At 40.0% G+C, this 15000-nt stretch overlaps 3 protein-coding genes across 4 annotated transcripts in view; 2 read left to right on the plus strand and 1 right to left on the minus strand.

Annotated features, from left to right (window-relative positions):
• The window catches only part of LOC146484566 (uncharacterized), a 14696-nt gene extending 8875 nt beyond the window's left edge, over positions 1-5821 (plus strand). For both annotated transcript variants that reach the window (XM_085104691.1, XM_085104692.1), the window contains exon 4: positions 4122-5821. In XM_085104691.1, coding sequence (XP_084960817.1) covers positions 4122-4175 — 54 coding nt within the window. In that variant the 3' untranslated portion in view covers positions 4176-5821. The remainder of the gene's footprint in view (positions 1-4121) is intronic.
• LOC146484565 (uncharacterized) overlaps positions 1-15000 on the plus strand; it is a 46816-nt gene that overhangs the window by 10221 nt on the left and 21595 nt on the right. The window lies entirely within an intron of this gene.
• Positions 8755-15000, minus strand: part of LOC146484567 (uncharacterized) — a 13773-nt gene continuing 7527 nt past the window's right edge. The window contains exons 4-6 of the mRNA XM_085104702.1: positions 10631-10673; positions 10266-10401; positions 8755-9659 (exon numbers count right to left, since the gene is read on the minus strand). Of these exons, the coding sequence (XP_084960828.1) occupies positions 9141-9659; positions 10266-10401; positions 10631-10673 (698 nt within the window). The 3' untranslated portion in view covers positions 8755-9140. The remainder of the gene's footprint in view (positions 9660-10265; positions 10402-10630; positions 10674-15000) is intronic.

Here is a 15000-nt window from a genome sequence, read left to right on the forward strand (position 1 = left end):
AGGCAAGCCGCATCTGTAGTAAATAGGCTGACTGGGGGGATAAGGGCGTTGGCGCCTGAGCTGGCGAGAGCTGGGACGGCTAAATAGCGAAGGCTCCTCACGATGTATAGCTTTAAGGAGCGCTGATGATTCCTTGGCCACCTTCGCTCTGGTTGGATCACCCAAAAGGCCCAAGAGTAAACTCTGGTGTGCAGAAGGAGAGAGAGAGTTGGATCTCCCCTTTAACTCATCTAAAATTGCGGCATAGTAGTCTGCTTTCTCATGGGCGACAGATCTGGCCGCCCGCACCAGGGCCTCTACGTGGGCGGACGCCTCCCAAGGATCATAAACCGTTCCTGGCTTCTGAAGGGCATTACGTACAGATGAAAGGGCCGCTGTGACGGTGTTAGTACCCTGTTTCTCCTCCAGAACTTTAAGTTTATCTTCCAGGAGTTTAATGTGATCATCAGCCTAGAGAGGTCGAAAAAGGAACACCTAGGATTAAGCGAGGGCCCAGACAAAACGCGAGTAGTCCAGATATGTCTCTTCCCAACCAGATAAACAAACGCAAACGTTAAAATATAAGCCGTCCTAACCGACCTAACGATGATCTCTTAACTAAACAAACCGGGCGGTGAACTGAACAAAAACTTCTGTGTGGAACCAAAAAGCTGTTAAGGGTTGAACGATCCCGAAACACAAAGAAAAGATCGCTTAGAGACAAACAGCCCCGGAGCCGCGCGGACAGAAATCGTAAATACGAAAGCAAAAAGAGGGTCAGCCCTTGACTGATACAGCCTAAGGTGAAACACTAAGAAAGCTAAAATTTCAAACGAAATTCTTTCCAAAAACGTAGGCGGGGTCTGAATACCTGAGGGTCTAGGACCAAACGCACAAAATCCTATAAAACAGCGGGGTCCCAGAAACACGAAACCGTACCCTAAGGAAACGGGCTCCGAACGTCTAACAATAAACACAAAACTGTGTTTCTGAGGCCAAAGGATGGTCCCGTACGGTAAACAACAAACCCTGAGACTGGCCCCAGGAGCTAATAACGGTCCCCGGACCGTAATAACAAACCGCTTACAAAGCTGGCTCCCGGAGCAAAAAATACGGTCCCGGACCGTAAAGACTAAACTCCTTTAAAGCCGGCTCCCGGAGCCAAAACGGTCCCGGACCGTTAATAAGAAACTCCTTTCAAAACTGGCTCCCGGAGCCAAAGCGGTCCCGGACCATTAATAACAAACTCCTTTCAAAACTGGCTCCCGGAGCTAAAAACGGTCCCGGACCGTTAATAAGAAACTCCTTTCAAATCTGGCTCCCGGAGCCAAAAACGGTCCCGGACCGTTAATAACAATCTTCTTACAAAAACTGGCTCCCGGAGCCAAAAACGGTCCCGGACCGTCAATAACAAACTTCTTTGAAATCTGGCCCCCGGACCGTTAGTAACAATCTTCTTACATAACTGGCTCCCGGAGCCAAAACGGTCCCGGACCGTTAATAACAAAACTACTTTCAAATCTGGCTCCCGGAGCCAAAACGGTCCCGGACCGTTAATAACAATCTCCTTTCAAATCTGGCTCCCGGAGCCAAAACGATCCCGGACCGTTAATAACAATCTTCTTACAAAACTGGCTCCCGGAGCCAAAACGGTCCCGGACCGTTAATAACAAACTTCCTTGAAATCTGGCTCCCGGAGCCAAAACGGTCCCGGACCGTTAATAGCAAACTTCTTTGAAATCTGGCTCCCGGAGCCAAAACGGTCCCGGACCGTTGATAACAAACTTCTTTAAAATCTGGCTCCCGGACCGTAATCAATAAAAGATACATTACAACCTGGCTCCCGGAGCCAAAAACCTAAGATATGCAACGGATTAAAAGCGGTTTCCGAAACGAGAGATAAAGTATGGGCTCCCGGAGCCCGCAAAACAAAACAGGCACAAACCGAAAACATAACTTAACAATACCAGAATAAAGGTCTACTCCTAAAGGTAAAACCTACGAACATAAAAAGGTCCTAAGAACTTGTAGAGATAACACCAGAGAAAAAACAAGAAACAAGGGAACGAACGGTGACAAACAAGCATACCCAAGGGACACGTGGCACGTAAAAACCACCCAGATAACGAAACCGGCGAAAACAGGTAAGAATACCAAACTAACCGAAACGCCAAAGAAAAAACTATGATAAGACGGCCTACGACAGAAGACTAGCATACGAAAACAAGCCGAAACACGTACCACAAAGCGGAAGAGACAGAAAAAATACCTGATTAGGTTCCACCACGGGTTCTGCTGCCGGTCTTGGCGCAGGTTCCGCCGGAGGTTCTAGAGGCGGTTCTGGTGCTGGTGGCAACGCAGGTAAATCGCCCGCCGGCTCCGCCATGAAGAAAGAAACCACAGTTCAAGCGAAGAAAAGAAAAAAACGGGCTGGTGTTGGTTGACCGACTAGAAAAAACGAAACTCGGCCGTTCGTTTCGGCGGACGGCGCTGTGACAGAGTAAAATCAAAGCCACATGGCCTAGCTTATTAATAAGTAAAGCCCGAAATGCACTAATGCCATCCCCAGGGCCACGGAGCAATTTGAAAGGTCGTTTCATGATGCGCTAATTAATTATTCAGTGAGAATAGAAAAAGGTTCGAGTTATCAGGAGTCAAAATTATATAGAAAATGACCTGAAATGTAAGGAAAATTGGTTCGAGTTAGCGCGAGGTTCGAGTTAGCGAGGGTTCGAGTTATCGGGAGTCGACTGTACTTATTTGTAGCTCAAAGACCTCAAATAAATGCAGGGCTCATCTGACTGCGTAGAAAACTTAACACGACAGCGGCATGAAAGAGACCAAACCGAGAATCAAAAAATGCAACCGTGGACAGCTGTTTTGAGCTGGTTGGCTCTCGTCAGCACGGTGTAGCACAGCAAAAAGTAGAACAACCAACGCGATCGGTTGTCTACCAAATGCACGGATAGCCTGAAAGACAGACGTTTGCCTACGTCATAGCGCGTGACTACGAACAATAAACAAAGCATCTGAGATAACATGTCGCTGTTGCAATAAGTTAAGGGAGGAAAGGAAAAAATTTCCTTCAAGAGTACATGGCCAAACCAAGAAACCAAACTAAGAAGATCTACAGCCCAAAATTAAAGTAAAGAATAAACTGCAAAGGACCGCAAACGAAAATGCTGCTAGTAAACGCAGGCTACTGTGGAGAAACACCTGACTGAGGAGAGAGCCCTGAGTTCCGAGTTCAAAACCGACAAAACATGACCCAAATCTTACAGAAACCGTGGTTTTTGCATCAAATTACCGTTCAGCTTGTACTTTAATGTGGCAACTTGAATTTGACAATAGTTTTAGGATAACAGTGAGCGACGGATAAGCTGTCTAGAATCCGTTCCCTTATCTTCAAGACTGTTTTTCTTCAATAACTGCATTTTTCGAATTGAATGAACTTTTGAGAACGATATCTCGGGCGCTTTGTAACCTAGTGTTATGATATTTTCAGCAGGATTTAAGGACTTAATTTCCTAGGTCGTAAACCTAAAAGATGCTCACGATCTTGAACTGCTTCCCAGTAAGTGAATCCTTGCCCTCTTTTTTATTTCCTTCTACCTTACTTTCTGGAAAAAAAAAAAAATTCTAAAGAGGCCAAGCTGCTTAATTTTCGAGGTTTATCGCCTAAAGAATTTATCAGTGGACAGATCTAAGTTGATTTCATACTTATCCAACCGTGCTTTAGTTAGATATCGTGCTTACAATGAACACCCCTATTTTTTTACTTAGAAGTCTGGTTAATCATTAACTATTACGACATGTGACCTGACAAGACTCATTTCGAAGCCAGGGCGTGAATCGCTATGAAGTGATGGTAAACATTTCCGGCAAAGTTCTTTTCTAAAGAAATTAACTTTTTGAGTGGCAGACCACCTTAAGAGACGTCTTAATGATTAGCCCAACAATAGAATTTTTTCTAGAAGCAATACTTAGGATACTTCCTAACGTAGGAGGGCTTCGTGAATCTGGCTCGAGATTTTCTTTTAGATTAATGACCATTAACAAAGCTTGAAGTGCAAAATGTTAATTTGATATCGCAAAATATGTTTATATATCACCATTCAAACCGATGTTTTGCTTCTTTTCAGATCTTTGGAATCATCGTATCATACTTTGCTGTGCTAATAACTTTACCAAGTTGAACTTGTTGGACTACCTGGGATTTTGTTAATGTAAACTGGTGTTTGCTTTCAGACATAGAAGAAGCTAGTTACAAATACACTTTTCTTTTTTATTATTTAAATATGCCAGCCATATATGAAAAATAACTCTTTGTTTTACTTTTTAATTTTTAACAGCTTCTTTAAGTACTTTACTTTATACTTTTAACTTTTAACAGCATACACCTCTGGATGGCATATCAATTTCAACAGGCGACCTAATAGGGTCATTTCTTAGTTACTTTGAACCTCATTATGAAAGCCAGGCTTCATGCAAAGCTTCTGATTATGAACATTAGTTTTGTTTGGATATGAATTAAAAATAAAACTTTGCATGGAGCCTCGCTATCAGAATGAGGTTCAGAGCAATTCGGAAATTACTATTCCAGACTAGATACGAATTCAGTTTTCGTCATATGAAAAAAGGTAAAAGCAACCTTCGGTAATTGACCCGGTGAAAACCTAGCTGTGAGTTATTTTGCCCTCACTCGTGAAATTTCATTCTCCTGGACCCTGGTAGATTCTAAAAAGTTCCCTGGTTAACTTTATTCCTCTCTAATGTAGAATTTAATCCGGCTCCTTGGTGTGGTTTGGAAAAATTTGGGAACCCATAAAATTTCGTTTTGAAAGTAGCTTTCCTATCGCGGTTTTTCATGTTTCCTTTTAATCTAATTATTAATGCTTTAGAAATACACAGGCAAGTAAAAACTAGCGATATAATGTTCCGACGTTTCGGCGACGTCATGACGCCATTCTCAAGGAATGAATAATACAAGCGAGTTCACAGGATTAAGATCTTAGATTTGTATTAACGGGGTAGTTTAAATAAATACTTTGGCGCGGATCGTATCTGTTTGTACATTCAAGCGTGGTCTTAATTGTTGATTTACAGCATTTCGTTAATTAAACAATCAAATTTGTTCCTGCATTTTTTCAGTACTTTGAAACAGCTAAGGAGGTCTTCAGTGACTGCGCTTTCGTGATCGTTATCATGATGTTTCCGCACAGCGGATGAAGTGCTGTTGTGGCCAACAACGTGCGCACGAGTAGATGACGTGACTCGAGTGATCATTCCTTTTAAGGATCAAGTTTCCGCTGACATTGTTAAGACTCAATTGAAAGACCTTAGTCTTAAGCTCCAAACCACAATCCAACCCGTATTTGTCAGTTGCAAAATTGGCCAAGACCTCCAAGAATTTGAACCAAAACCACAGCTAGTTAACCAACAATGTGTAGTTTATCGTTTTCAATGTAATCTCTGTGATGCAGGTAGCTATGTTGGTTAAACTCGTGGTCATCTGCATGCGCACGTTGTTCGCCTGCGAGAGTTCGTTGCAGTTCTTAACGGAGTGGAGTTCCGAACAAGGCACAATGACTACCGCTTGAACATGCCCCACCGAACAAGCAACGAGTATGGAGCAATCGAACCTATCCCATTTCCTGAAGTTCTTCCAGAAGTGACAAAAAAACCAAGTGTCCACGAACAAATTGAAAAGATGCATGAATGGTTTAAAGCTTGGAGAGTAGTGTGGTAGGGACCACGGTTTCCGGATTTTTTGCGGTGGATTCTCATTTAATTTGCGGTGGAATGAATTAACGTCGATGACGTCATAGGTAGACGTCATAGGTATGCGCATTTGATCATATTAACATGTATTTTGCGCAATATAAATATTAAATTATTATTATTATTATTATTATTATTATTATTATTATTATTGTTATTATTATATTATTAGAGATGACGTAATTGAGATCATAACCTTAAAAAAGGATAGTGACATCACCGGGGTGGAGGGAGTGAAGGTGCTGTCAACAGAAATTATGACACCATTATCTAAAAAAAGAATAATTGCATCCATTGTTTTTCCATTGACGAGGTCGCGCAAAGATTTTGATTTGAGAAAGATGGTCCTGGAAACAGAAAATCCAAGGATTATAGTCATTGAACTTAATCATACTAAATCACTTATCGTAAACACTTATGTTCTTCCAAACATGTTATAAAAACAGCATAAATAGAAACGCGTGAATGGCGTGTTTACTAGTAAGAATTTTTTTAACTGTAACATCAGTTAAAACATTATTAAGAGCATGACTGTATACTACTACTGTATACAAAGTAGTTAATAGGCAGGGCGTGTCAGAATCACTATGCGATCTAGTGGAACTAAGGGAAAGTAATTATAATCTTCGAGGAGACAAAATCTTGACATTACCAAAAGTAAATACGACTAAGTACGGACTTAAATCACTCAGATACGAAGGAGCCAACCTGTGGAATAAACTACCGAATGAATACCGAAAAGCGGACTCTTACAAACTGTTCAAGAAACAGATATTAGATACGGATTTGGCCGGCCGCTACATGTTGTAATCAAATGCTGATATATTTTAAAACATTTTATACAATTTTATACTATATATTCAATAATCTTAGAAACATTGTAAATAGTATCTTTCTCATCTTTTTCAGTATTTTCATTTATCATTTTCATTACTTTTTCCTTTTATTATTATTATTATTACTATTTTATTTTGTGACTATTCCTGTAAAGTAGCTGGTTAGCTAAGTGTTTAGTCACGTTAATAAACTTACTTACTTACTTCCTTACTTACTTATGACATAATAAATATGGCAGTTGTAAAAAAAAAAAAGGATCTCTGCTTGAAGGGTAGGGGATTGCAAGTTCATAAACATTTAACAGAAGTAAGGCTTGGCCAATATCGATACCAAGAGCTCGATATCATCGATACCGGCATCGGCTGTTTCGATACCGATAAAGCCGGCCGCACACTTGTCAAGTTGGATGAAAAGCGCCTACACATTCTTTGTTGTGTTTGTGGTATACGAGTTCCGTGTCAAGCAAAACTTCAAAACTAAAAGCACAGTTGGATTAAGTTAAATAGCTGTCTTATTGCTAGACTGGCCCACTTCAAATGACGAAGCACTGGTGCTGAAATACTAAATAGATGAACTTCAATTTCCCTAATTGCGCCCCTTATTGCGTACGCATGCAAACAATACTTGCAGACGTGAAATTGGTTTCTATAAGGCAAAAAGCAAGAAATGAGTCTGAATTTTCCAAAAAAATTGCTTTCACAGTTCACATTTTAGAAAACACACTGAATGTTTACAAAAAAAATCTCTTTAAGAGCCAATACTGACCTACATCTAATTTCCCTTACAATATCGCTGCTTGATTAAACATACAGGTTACGAGAATAGAGGATATGATCACTACAGATGAAATGCCTTGATGTTCAAACCAATTCTTTAAAAAACTAAAAAAATCATTCAACTTGAGAATAACATGGTTAAAAATTCTCAGTTGCAGGAAGCATTCTAGTTGGCTATATAACAAGCATGGCTGAGGAGTTCAATTCAGATCAACAATGAAACATATACATTCTATCCATAATTTTTCTTGGCAGGTTGACAGACAAATCTTTGTCAAAACTAATCTTTTGCATCTTTTAGGGCAATGGATCACCAGCTTATCTGACCTACAGTAGTTACTTTAGGAAAGAGGTTATCATTCAATCGTACTAAAACTTGGTTGATAATATCAATTTCATGTCACGTGACTTAAAAATTAAACTTCAACGGTCAGAGTCTTCTGTGTAAAAAACTGTTTGCACATATTTCTCTCCCATCTAGGTTCCCTTCTATAATTACCCTTGTAAACATGTCCAGAAGTTAATGGCAATCACCTAAACAGCATTTGATGTGGTGAAGCAAATTTTAGCAGTGAGCAATAGCAAACTGCAAGTTCTCCGCCTGAGGTCGTTTTGACAAGTGATAGTCTATACGGTTTGTAGTCAAAGGTCAAGAAACGCTGGAAAATTTTAATGACTCCATGACTTTTACATGTAGTTGAAGACTACAACAAAGTAGGAAAGGAAGCGAAAAAAGAAAAACATGTACTTGAAAAGAAAACGTTAGCGGAAGCACTGAATACAACATCTCAGCAGGTGGTTTTTTGTACTTGCCATAGTGACAACAACAATGTCAAATGCACTTTCCTTACCTTGCATCAAAATTCCCAAGCCCACCCCATGGCCACAGGGGCAAGCTAAAATGCATGTAAATCGGACAGACAATGAAACATTAGAAAAAACACCTAGCGGTTAAGTCTTTCATCGCTCCATACTGGCAAATTTTGATTTGAAAATACACCTAAACTAGGTGATCATGCTGAATCAGTAAAATATACAAAATACGTTTGACAGGTTGTCAGTTTATCCAAAACTCTGGGGTAGGGGAGGGGGGCCGGGGGAGGGGGATTTAGCCACCCAAACGCTAGAAGCTGCTAGACATGCAACAACTAGTGAAATGTCTGAAAAAAACAACAATAACAAAAGCAATGAGTTTAGCTGCTGGTCTTATGTTAATAGATAAAGTCCTTTAGGTAGAATAGGCTTTATTATTGATAAAGAAACAAAAGTGACATCTTAGACACGCAAAAAGCGAGTTCACGGCGCGGTCTTTAGTTCATTTCCGTTCGGAAGGAATTTAGATGAACAATTAATTTGAGTGCGCACATTGCGGATTGAGTAGGACAGTGGAGTTAGGAAGAATCGCTCACAAAACCCGAACTTTCTTCCGTTGGACAAATACTTTGCTTCAAAAAAAAAAAATAAATAAATAAATAAAATATCCCTAGTTATTCTCTTTTCCGTCAACACTCTTACCACTCACGTCAGTAAAATCATCAATTTTATTTCTTACATAAGGAATCTAATTAATTCGATAACTACACACACGTTTCTTAGTGGAATGCAAAACAACATAACCAGTAAAGAGTTTTTGCTGCGTTTGCTGTTTTTGAAAGACAAAACTTTAATTTGCTTATTGAAAATTTCCATTCACTTTCTTTGTTCTATACTTTACTTATGGCTTAAAGCCTTTGTGAGAAAGCTGAGTTTTTCAGTTTCTTGTGATTGTTATTGCACCAGAATGTAGCCCATGGTTTTGATGTGCTTGTTTCCGTTATCTCCTCCATGCACAGCCTCGTTTCCACACGTGTTGGAGTCATCAGGGGAACCTCCAGTACCAAAACCGATTCTGGAATCAGGAGAATTGCAGTCATTTTGTTCATTAGCAACGATGCCGATTCTGGCTCTGGGAGAATTACTATTGTAAAGCAAAGTGTTGAACCCTTCTTTGTTACAGTTTGGCTGCAAGGATGCAGAAGAACCGAGAAGCGACTTCCACGTGTTACGACCCAGTGAGGTAGCGCTGTAATTACCATCGGCGATCAGTGAGTACAGGGAGCTGGCGCCCTTGGTGATGACAATGAATCTTGTCTGATGTCCGAACTTCATACCGAGACAGATCTTGGAGAAGGGTGTGTTCCAGTAGGTTGGAAGCTTTGTTTCATGATTGTCAAACAAGGTCTTTCCTCCTGGAAGGTTGAAGTGGCTCTTGTTGCTCCAGAGTTTGGACTTGAAGTGAAACGTTGGCTGCGGGAAATAAGAGAAATATTAAGTTCTATGAACACAATTAATCAGGTTAGTTATATCATTTCAGATGTCGATCGCGACCTCCAAGTCATTTTAGTATACTGATCAACATCTGCAACTTAATTCTGTATTTTTTACCAGGGGTTTCACTATTCTGCGGAACTATAAACCGCGGAACTTGGAGAAACTAGTAAAAATGAATTATTTTTACACTGCCCACTTTTTTAAATTACATTTTACGACATAGCATTTCAAGATGATCATCACCAGCGTTAAATTCGTATAATATTATAATGCTACTTCCAGCAAGATTTGCGCGACCCTCTTTAACAAATTCTGTACTTCAAAGATCATCTGAAGTTTCTAAATCATATTCATGAGCCGTCTAAAGTGTTTCCTATATGTATGACTTCCGAAGTTATTGAGGATGTTAACCTAATAAGCAAAGTTTTGTTAAAGCCTTAGGATAAAATTATCGAAGATTTCCGCCAGTAGCCGAAGTCTCCCTATCCACTTCCAAAACTGCATTTTTAAGTTGTTTTCAGCGATACATTCGCAAATGTTATGACAATGGCTTTAAAAGGGCTGTTGTTATGTGACGTGTACCTTATTGCCATCAGTTTTCATGACCAGCGTCCATCCACCTCCTCCACATGCTCCAATCCCTTGGGTTGACATGTGACAGTACACATCCACCTTCCCAGAGGGCATATGGAGCGAATAAGCTCTGTTCCCTTGGGCCCTTGGTAAAACAGAATGAATATTGGCAACATGTTCCATGTGTATACGGCATCTTTCAGTAAACAAATTAAAAGGAAGCTCAGGAAAATCGAAACCGGCAGAGGGTAAAGGATGGGAAAACAGTGATCTACATAACTGGTGCGCAAAAAAAAAAAAAACATCCTTGAAATTTCTCAAAATCTGTTTCAGATCGCCAAAAACTCGATTCATTTTCCCTTCAGCGAACTTACTTGTGTTTGTTGTAGATATCCTTACACGAAGCAAACTTCGGTTCTGTCAAAAGGGAAAAACATATACTCAGTAACGGACGTCGAGGAAAAAATTAAACAAAGAAAAGAAAGAAATAAGAAAATATGTCGGGAACTCTAGCTTTGAAGTGGCCATTTTCGACAAATCCGCGCGAGGAAACTCGAAACGAGATGTCAAGGCGGCGTGATCATCCTATGGCGTACTTTTTTGTCATTCATACCGGTAATCACGGCAGAAATTATCGGGATTTTCTGGTGCATTGGCTTTCACTGCGGCTAATTGGGCTGGTCAAACTTTCTCTCCAAAGTTGCTTCTAGAGATTTTATGGCTTTCTGAACAATGGTCGAAGAACCAGTTGCAATCGCAATCAGGAAGAATAACAGAATCATCGACTGCATTTCGGTGACTAAGTTTTCCTCAATCGTACTTCCAAGATCGTTGATTGTTGAGCTGTTTACGAGCACTCAGGTCATATGCCTGATATCTGAGCTCAAACAACGGGATGTTATGGTGAAATCAGTGTAACGCGAAATTTCTCCGGTAAACTACTACACCGGCCAATAAGTAGACTTAACACGTTTTTTAATTTCCCGCTTGATCGCTTTCAGGGATAAATCCGACTATCTATAAAAAATGTTGCTTTATTTTAAGACTGTTCAGTTAATATAGTTAAATAGCACAATCCAAACTTTTCTACAACCACAATCAATAATAAAAAAATCATTTAGTTCAGATGTGCTGGATGGAAGCAGACTAACTATATATATATATATATATATATATATATATATATATATATATATATATATATATATATATATATATATATATATGTTTTTAGCCCGGCAGTTTTGTCACGGTAATAAGATAATACTTTATCTTGTACGGAAGATTAATCCAACTGAAGGACGACGTGTATGTTTCCTTATGATGTTGATGACATCTTGTCGAGCCGTAACGTTCGGTAAATGGAGGCGAAGCAATTTAGGAGAGGTCTGGACAGTTGCGTTAATGGATTCAAATATATTTTCGCTTCGAGTGTTTTGATCGAGGCTTTCTGTAACTTCTGATGATATCTGCGATGATGGTATCATCACGCGTTGGTACAGAGGCCAGCTGTGAATGAAAAACTTAACCCACGACCACGCCCTATTTCGTTTTGCTTGGTACTCCATTCCCGCGGGAAACACGACCCGCCATTTTAACTTGAAGACTTAAGAGCGCTGCTTTGGACCTGATCCCACGTTATATGGAAAACTAAGGGCATGTTTACATCCAAGCACTCACTGAGCACTGGGAAGCTCCCAGAAGGTGAAACAACTTTTCGTTTGGCTTACATGCAGAAAGTCGGTCGAGGTGGCTGCCAAGTGGAAAAGGGAAAAAATGTCGGCCTTTAGCAGCGGAACACCCGGATGCCGCCATGTCTGTTCTTTTTGGTCCCTAGTACTAGGACCTTCCGACCTTCTGAGCGACGGTAGTTTACATTGCGCTTTGATCTTCCTATCTCAGAGATCGGAAGATCCTATCGTTAGGAAGATCCTAGCGCTAGGTTCAAGTACAACCTTTTGCATGCAAACTGAATACAGAAAACATATTGCGCTAGGATGATCCGACTTCCTCCATGTAAACAGCCCTTGAGAGGTTGGTTTTGCAGAGGACGAAGGAGATAATTACTTGACTTATTTCATGTTTTTGATCGTTGGGGCCAACTATGATTATATGTTATGGAAAAGTTTGAACTATAGCAAAGCTGAAGAACATTTCGACGTAGTTAAGTGTATCTCTGGATCAGAAAATAATTTCGCTACCACTTTTAAGGAGATGTTTAAACTATTCTCTCTTTAAGAATGCCAAGCGAAACTATCGAGATACTCCAGCGGAAGAGTAAGTAAGAGTACTGGAAAACAATGTCGGTACTTTCGCCTGTCGTATTTTCTATTCTCTACATTCCGCGCTGAATGGAGTACACATTTTAAAATATTATGCCGTGCAGAGTTTCCCAAGAAATGTTTATTCATACTTATAAACCTATTCAACCAGAAAATATGTTAAGACCAAGTAAAATCGGAGCCATAAGCACTGTAGTGATAATAACTTTAAAAGTCCACTATTTACTTTTTCAGTTTTGAATGCAGTTTGTTGGAGGAAAACTGTTCTTCAATCATGTACACTTTTGGTTTCTACTCACCCACAAATGTGACATCGATGTTGCTGTTTACAAAATGACAAGGAACATTTTCACCATTCATCCTTTGACGGCTCAGCAATTTCAATAAACGTGTAGAATATGAGCCGCTTTTTATGAGGTGCGCGAAGTAAAGTTGATCAGATATTGAGTCCTCGAACTTAAAAGAAATTCCAAATTATTAGAAATCGTTTGCTTTTCTAAATCAAAAGCGGAGTGACTGTCTGGTTTCATTTTCCTATTACAGAATATTAATTATATAAACTTCATCAAATAATTCCACACTACGCACATAATTTCTATCAAGTTCAAAGTACTTTTAGCGTGCGAATTTATTAATTTTAGTCGGCGAGTTCTAATTGCCCGAAACTCCGCTTCTAAATTTCATTGTTGTTCTGAAGCGACTCCTTGAGCAACAACAGGCTCCCTTACCGGACCCGAGACGATGCGGGGGAAATCGAGCGTAATCACCGAGTGAACAAAAAATATGGCACTGTACCGAGCTTTGCTGTCTTCCCTTCTGTCAAGGCATCCAACGGTTCTTTTTGGTAGATGTATCTGTTCGGAGGACCTTAATAATTGCCATCATATAATAGGTCTTCGCCTTTTTCTAGAATCTAACTAATATTGAGGTTACCAAGCGTGACAATGGCGGACGGTCACGAGCCTGAATATAGCTGGATTATTCGGCTCTCAAACAACGATGTCGCTCAGATTGAACTAAACTTTCAAAAATCAGTTAATGCCTTTCTTTTTATGAAGAAAAAAAACAAGAAAAGAGCAGAAAGATCCTTCTCTTATAGCCCACCGTCGACCGACCCGAAGAAACCGAAGATGGCGGCGCCAACAAGCAAAGAACACGAGGTTGGAAAAGAGCATAACGTTCCCCTTGATGGTGTCTTGAAACAAATCGTCGATTCAATCAAATCTTTGGGCGACAGATTGGAGAACAAAATAGAGCGACTCCAGACAGACATGGATTGCTTTCGCCACGAAATAAAAGAGGACTTGGATGGTCTGAAAGCTACCATCAACAGCATTGAAAAGTCTCTGGAGCAAGCTTGGGAGCATATTGAAAATCATGCCGCCGAGCTGAAAACCCACAAAGACGTCAAAGACTCTCAACAAAAGGAGATTGACGAGCTGAAGTCTGAATTACAGAAAACAACGCTTCTTCTAAATGTGGAAAAAGAAAACAACATTGCTTTAGAGAACTACACGCGTCGCGAAAACTTGAAATTCATGAATCTACCAGAGGATCGCGGAGAAGACTGCAAAGGAATGATTATTAATCTGATACGAAACGACCTGAAAATAGATGTCACCAATGTCAGATTTCATGCCGTTCACAGGGTAGGAAAGTCTGCAGTCGGAAAAAAAGCGGCCAATTATTACGAGATTTGTGTGTCGCGAAGACAGGGACTTGGTATGGGCAAGGAAGAAAGATCTGAAAAACTCCACAACATATCAGGATGCTTACATTACGCAGGACTATGCTAAAGCCATTCAGCAGGAACGTCGCTTTTTGATCAAGGCAATGAAAAAAGCCAGAGCACTCGGATTTGATTCCAAAGTTATTGATCGACATCTTGTTGTAGGCGAAGAAAGATTTACCTGCGGAACCATACCGGAGCACTTAAAGGAGAGCCCAATGGAGACCACAACGTAAGTCAATTTCTGCCTCTTGGAACTATGCTTTTACCCAAAAGCTTTATTCCTTGTTTTTCTACAATTACCTTTATCAACAAAAAGAGTATTGCACAGTTTCATATATAACTCTAAACAACCTAAACAGAGCTGAATTTGCATACACCGACTAACCTCAACACTCCCTCAGGAGCGTTTTACATGATAAGTGTCATCTTTTTGTTATTGTCTCGTACGTGCTTTCCTTTTATGTATAGAAGTAACAAAAACACTTTGTTTGGCAATTGCATATATTCCGTGTTTACATTCTACTTTTTTAGATACAGGTATGCTTTACAGCAAGCTAGTCAAAAACGACAGCCTAGGTTTACAGTCGAACCAGGTCAAGCGTACCCCCCTAGACTCTATTAATGGATCGATTATTTGAAAATTGAACCCATTAGTCGTTTCAAAGAATGCATTCATTTATTCATTGTTAACGCGGATCAATGATCAAATTAAAATTCGCAGAACATAGAT

The sequence above is a fragment of the Pavona decussata genome, unplaced genomic scaffold, assembly GCF_977016875.1.
Source record: "Pavona decussata unplaced genomic scaffold, jaPavDecu1.1 SCAFFOLD_32, whole genome shotgun sequence".
Lineage (NCBI taxonomy): Eukaryota > Metazoa > Cnidaria > Anthozoa > Scleractinia > Agariciidae > Pavona > Pavona decussata.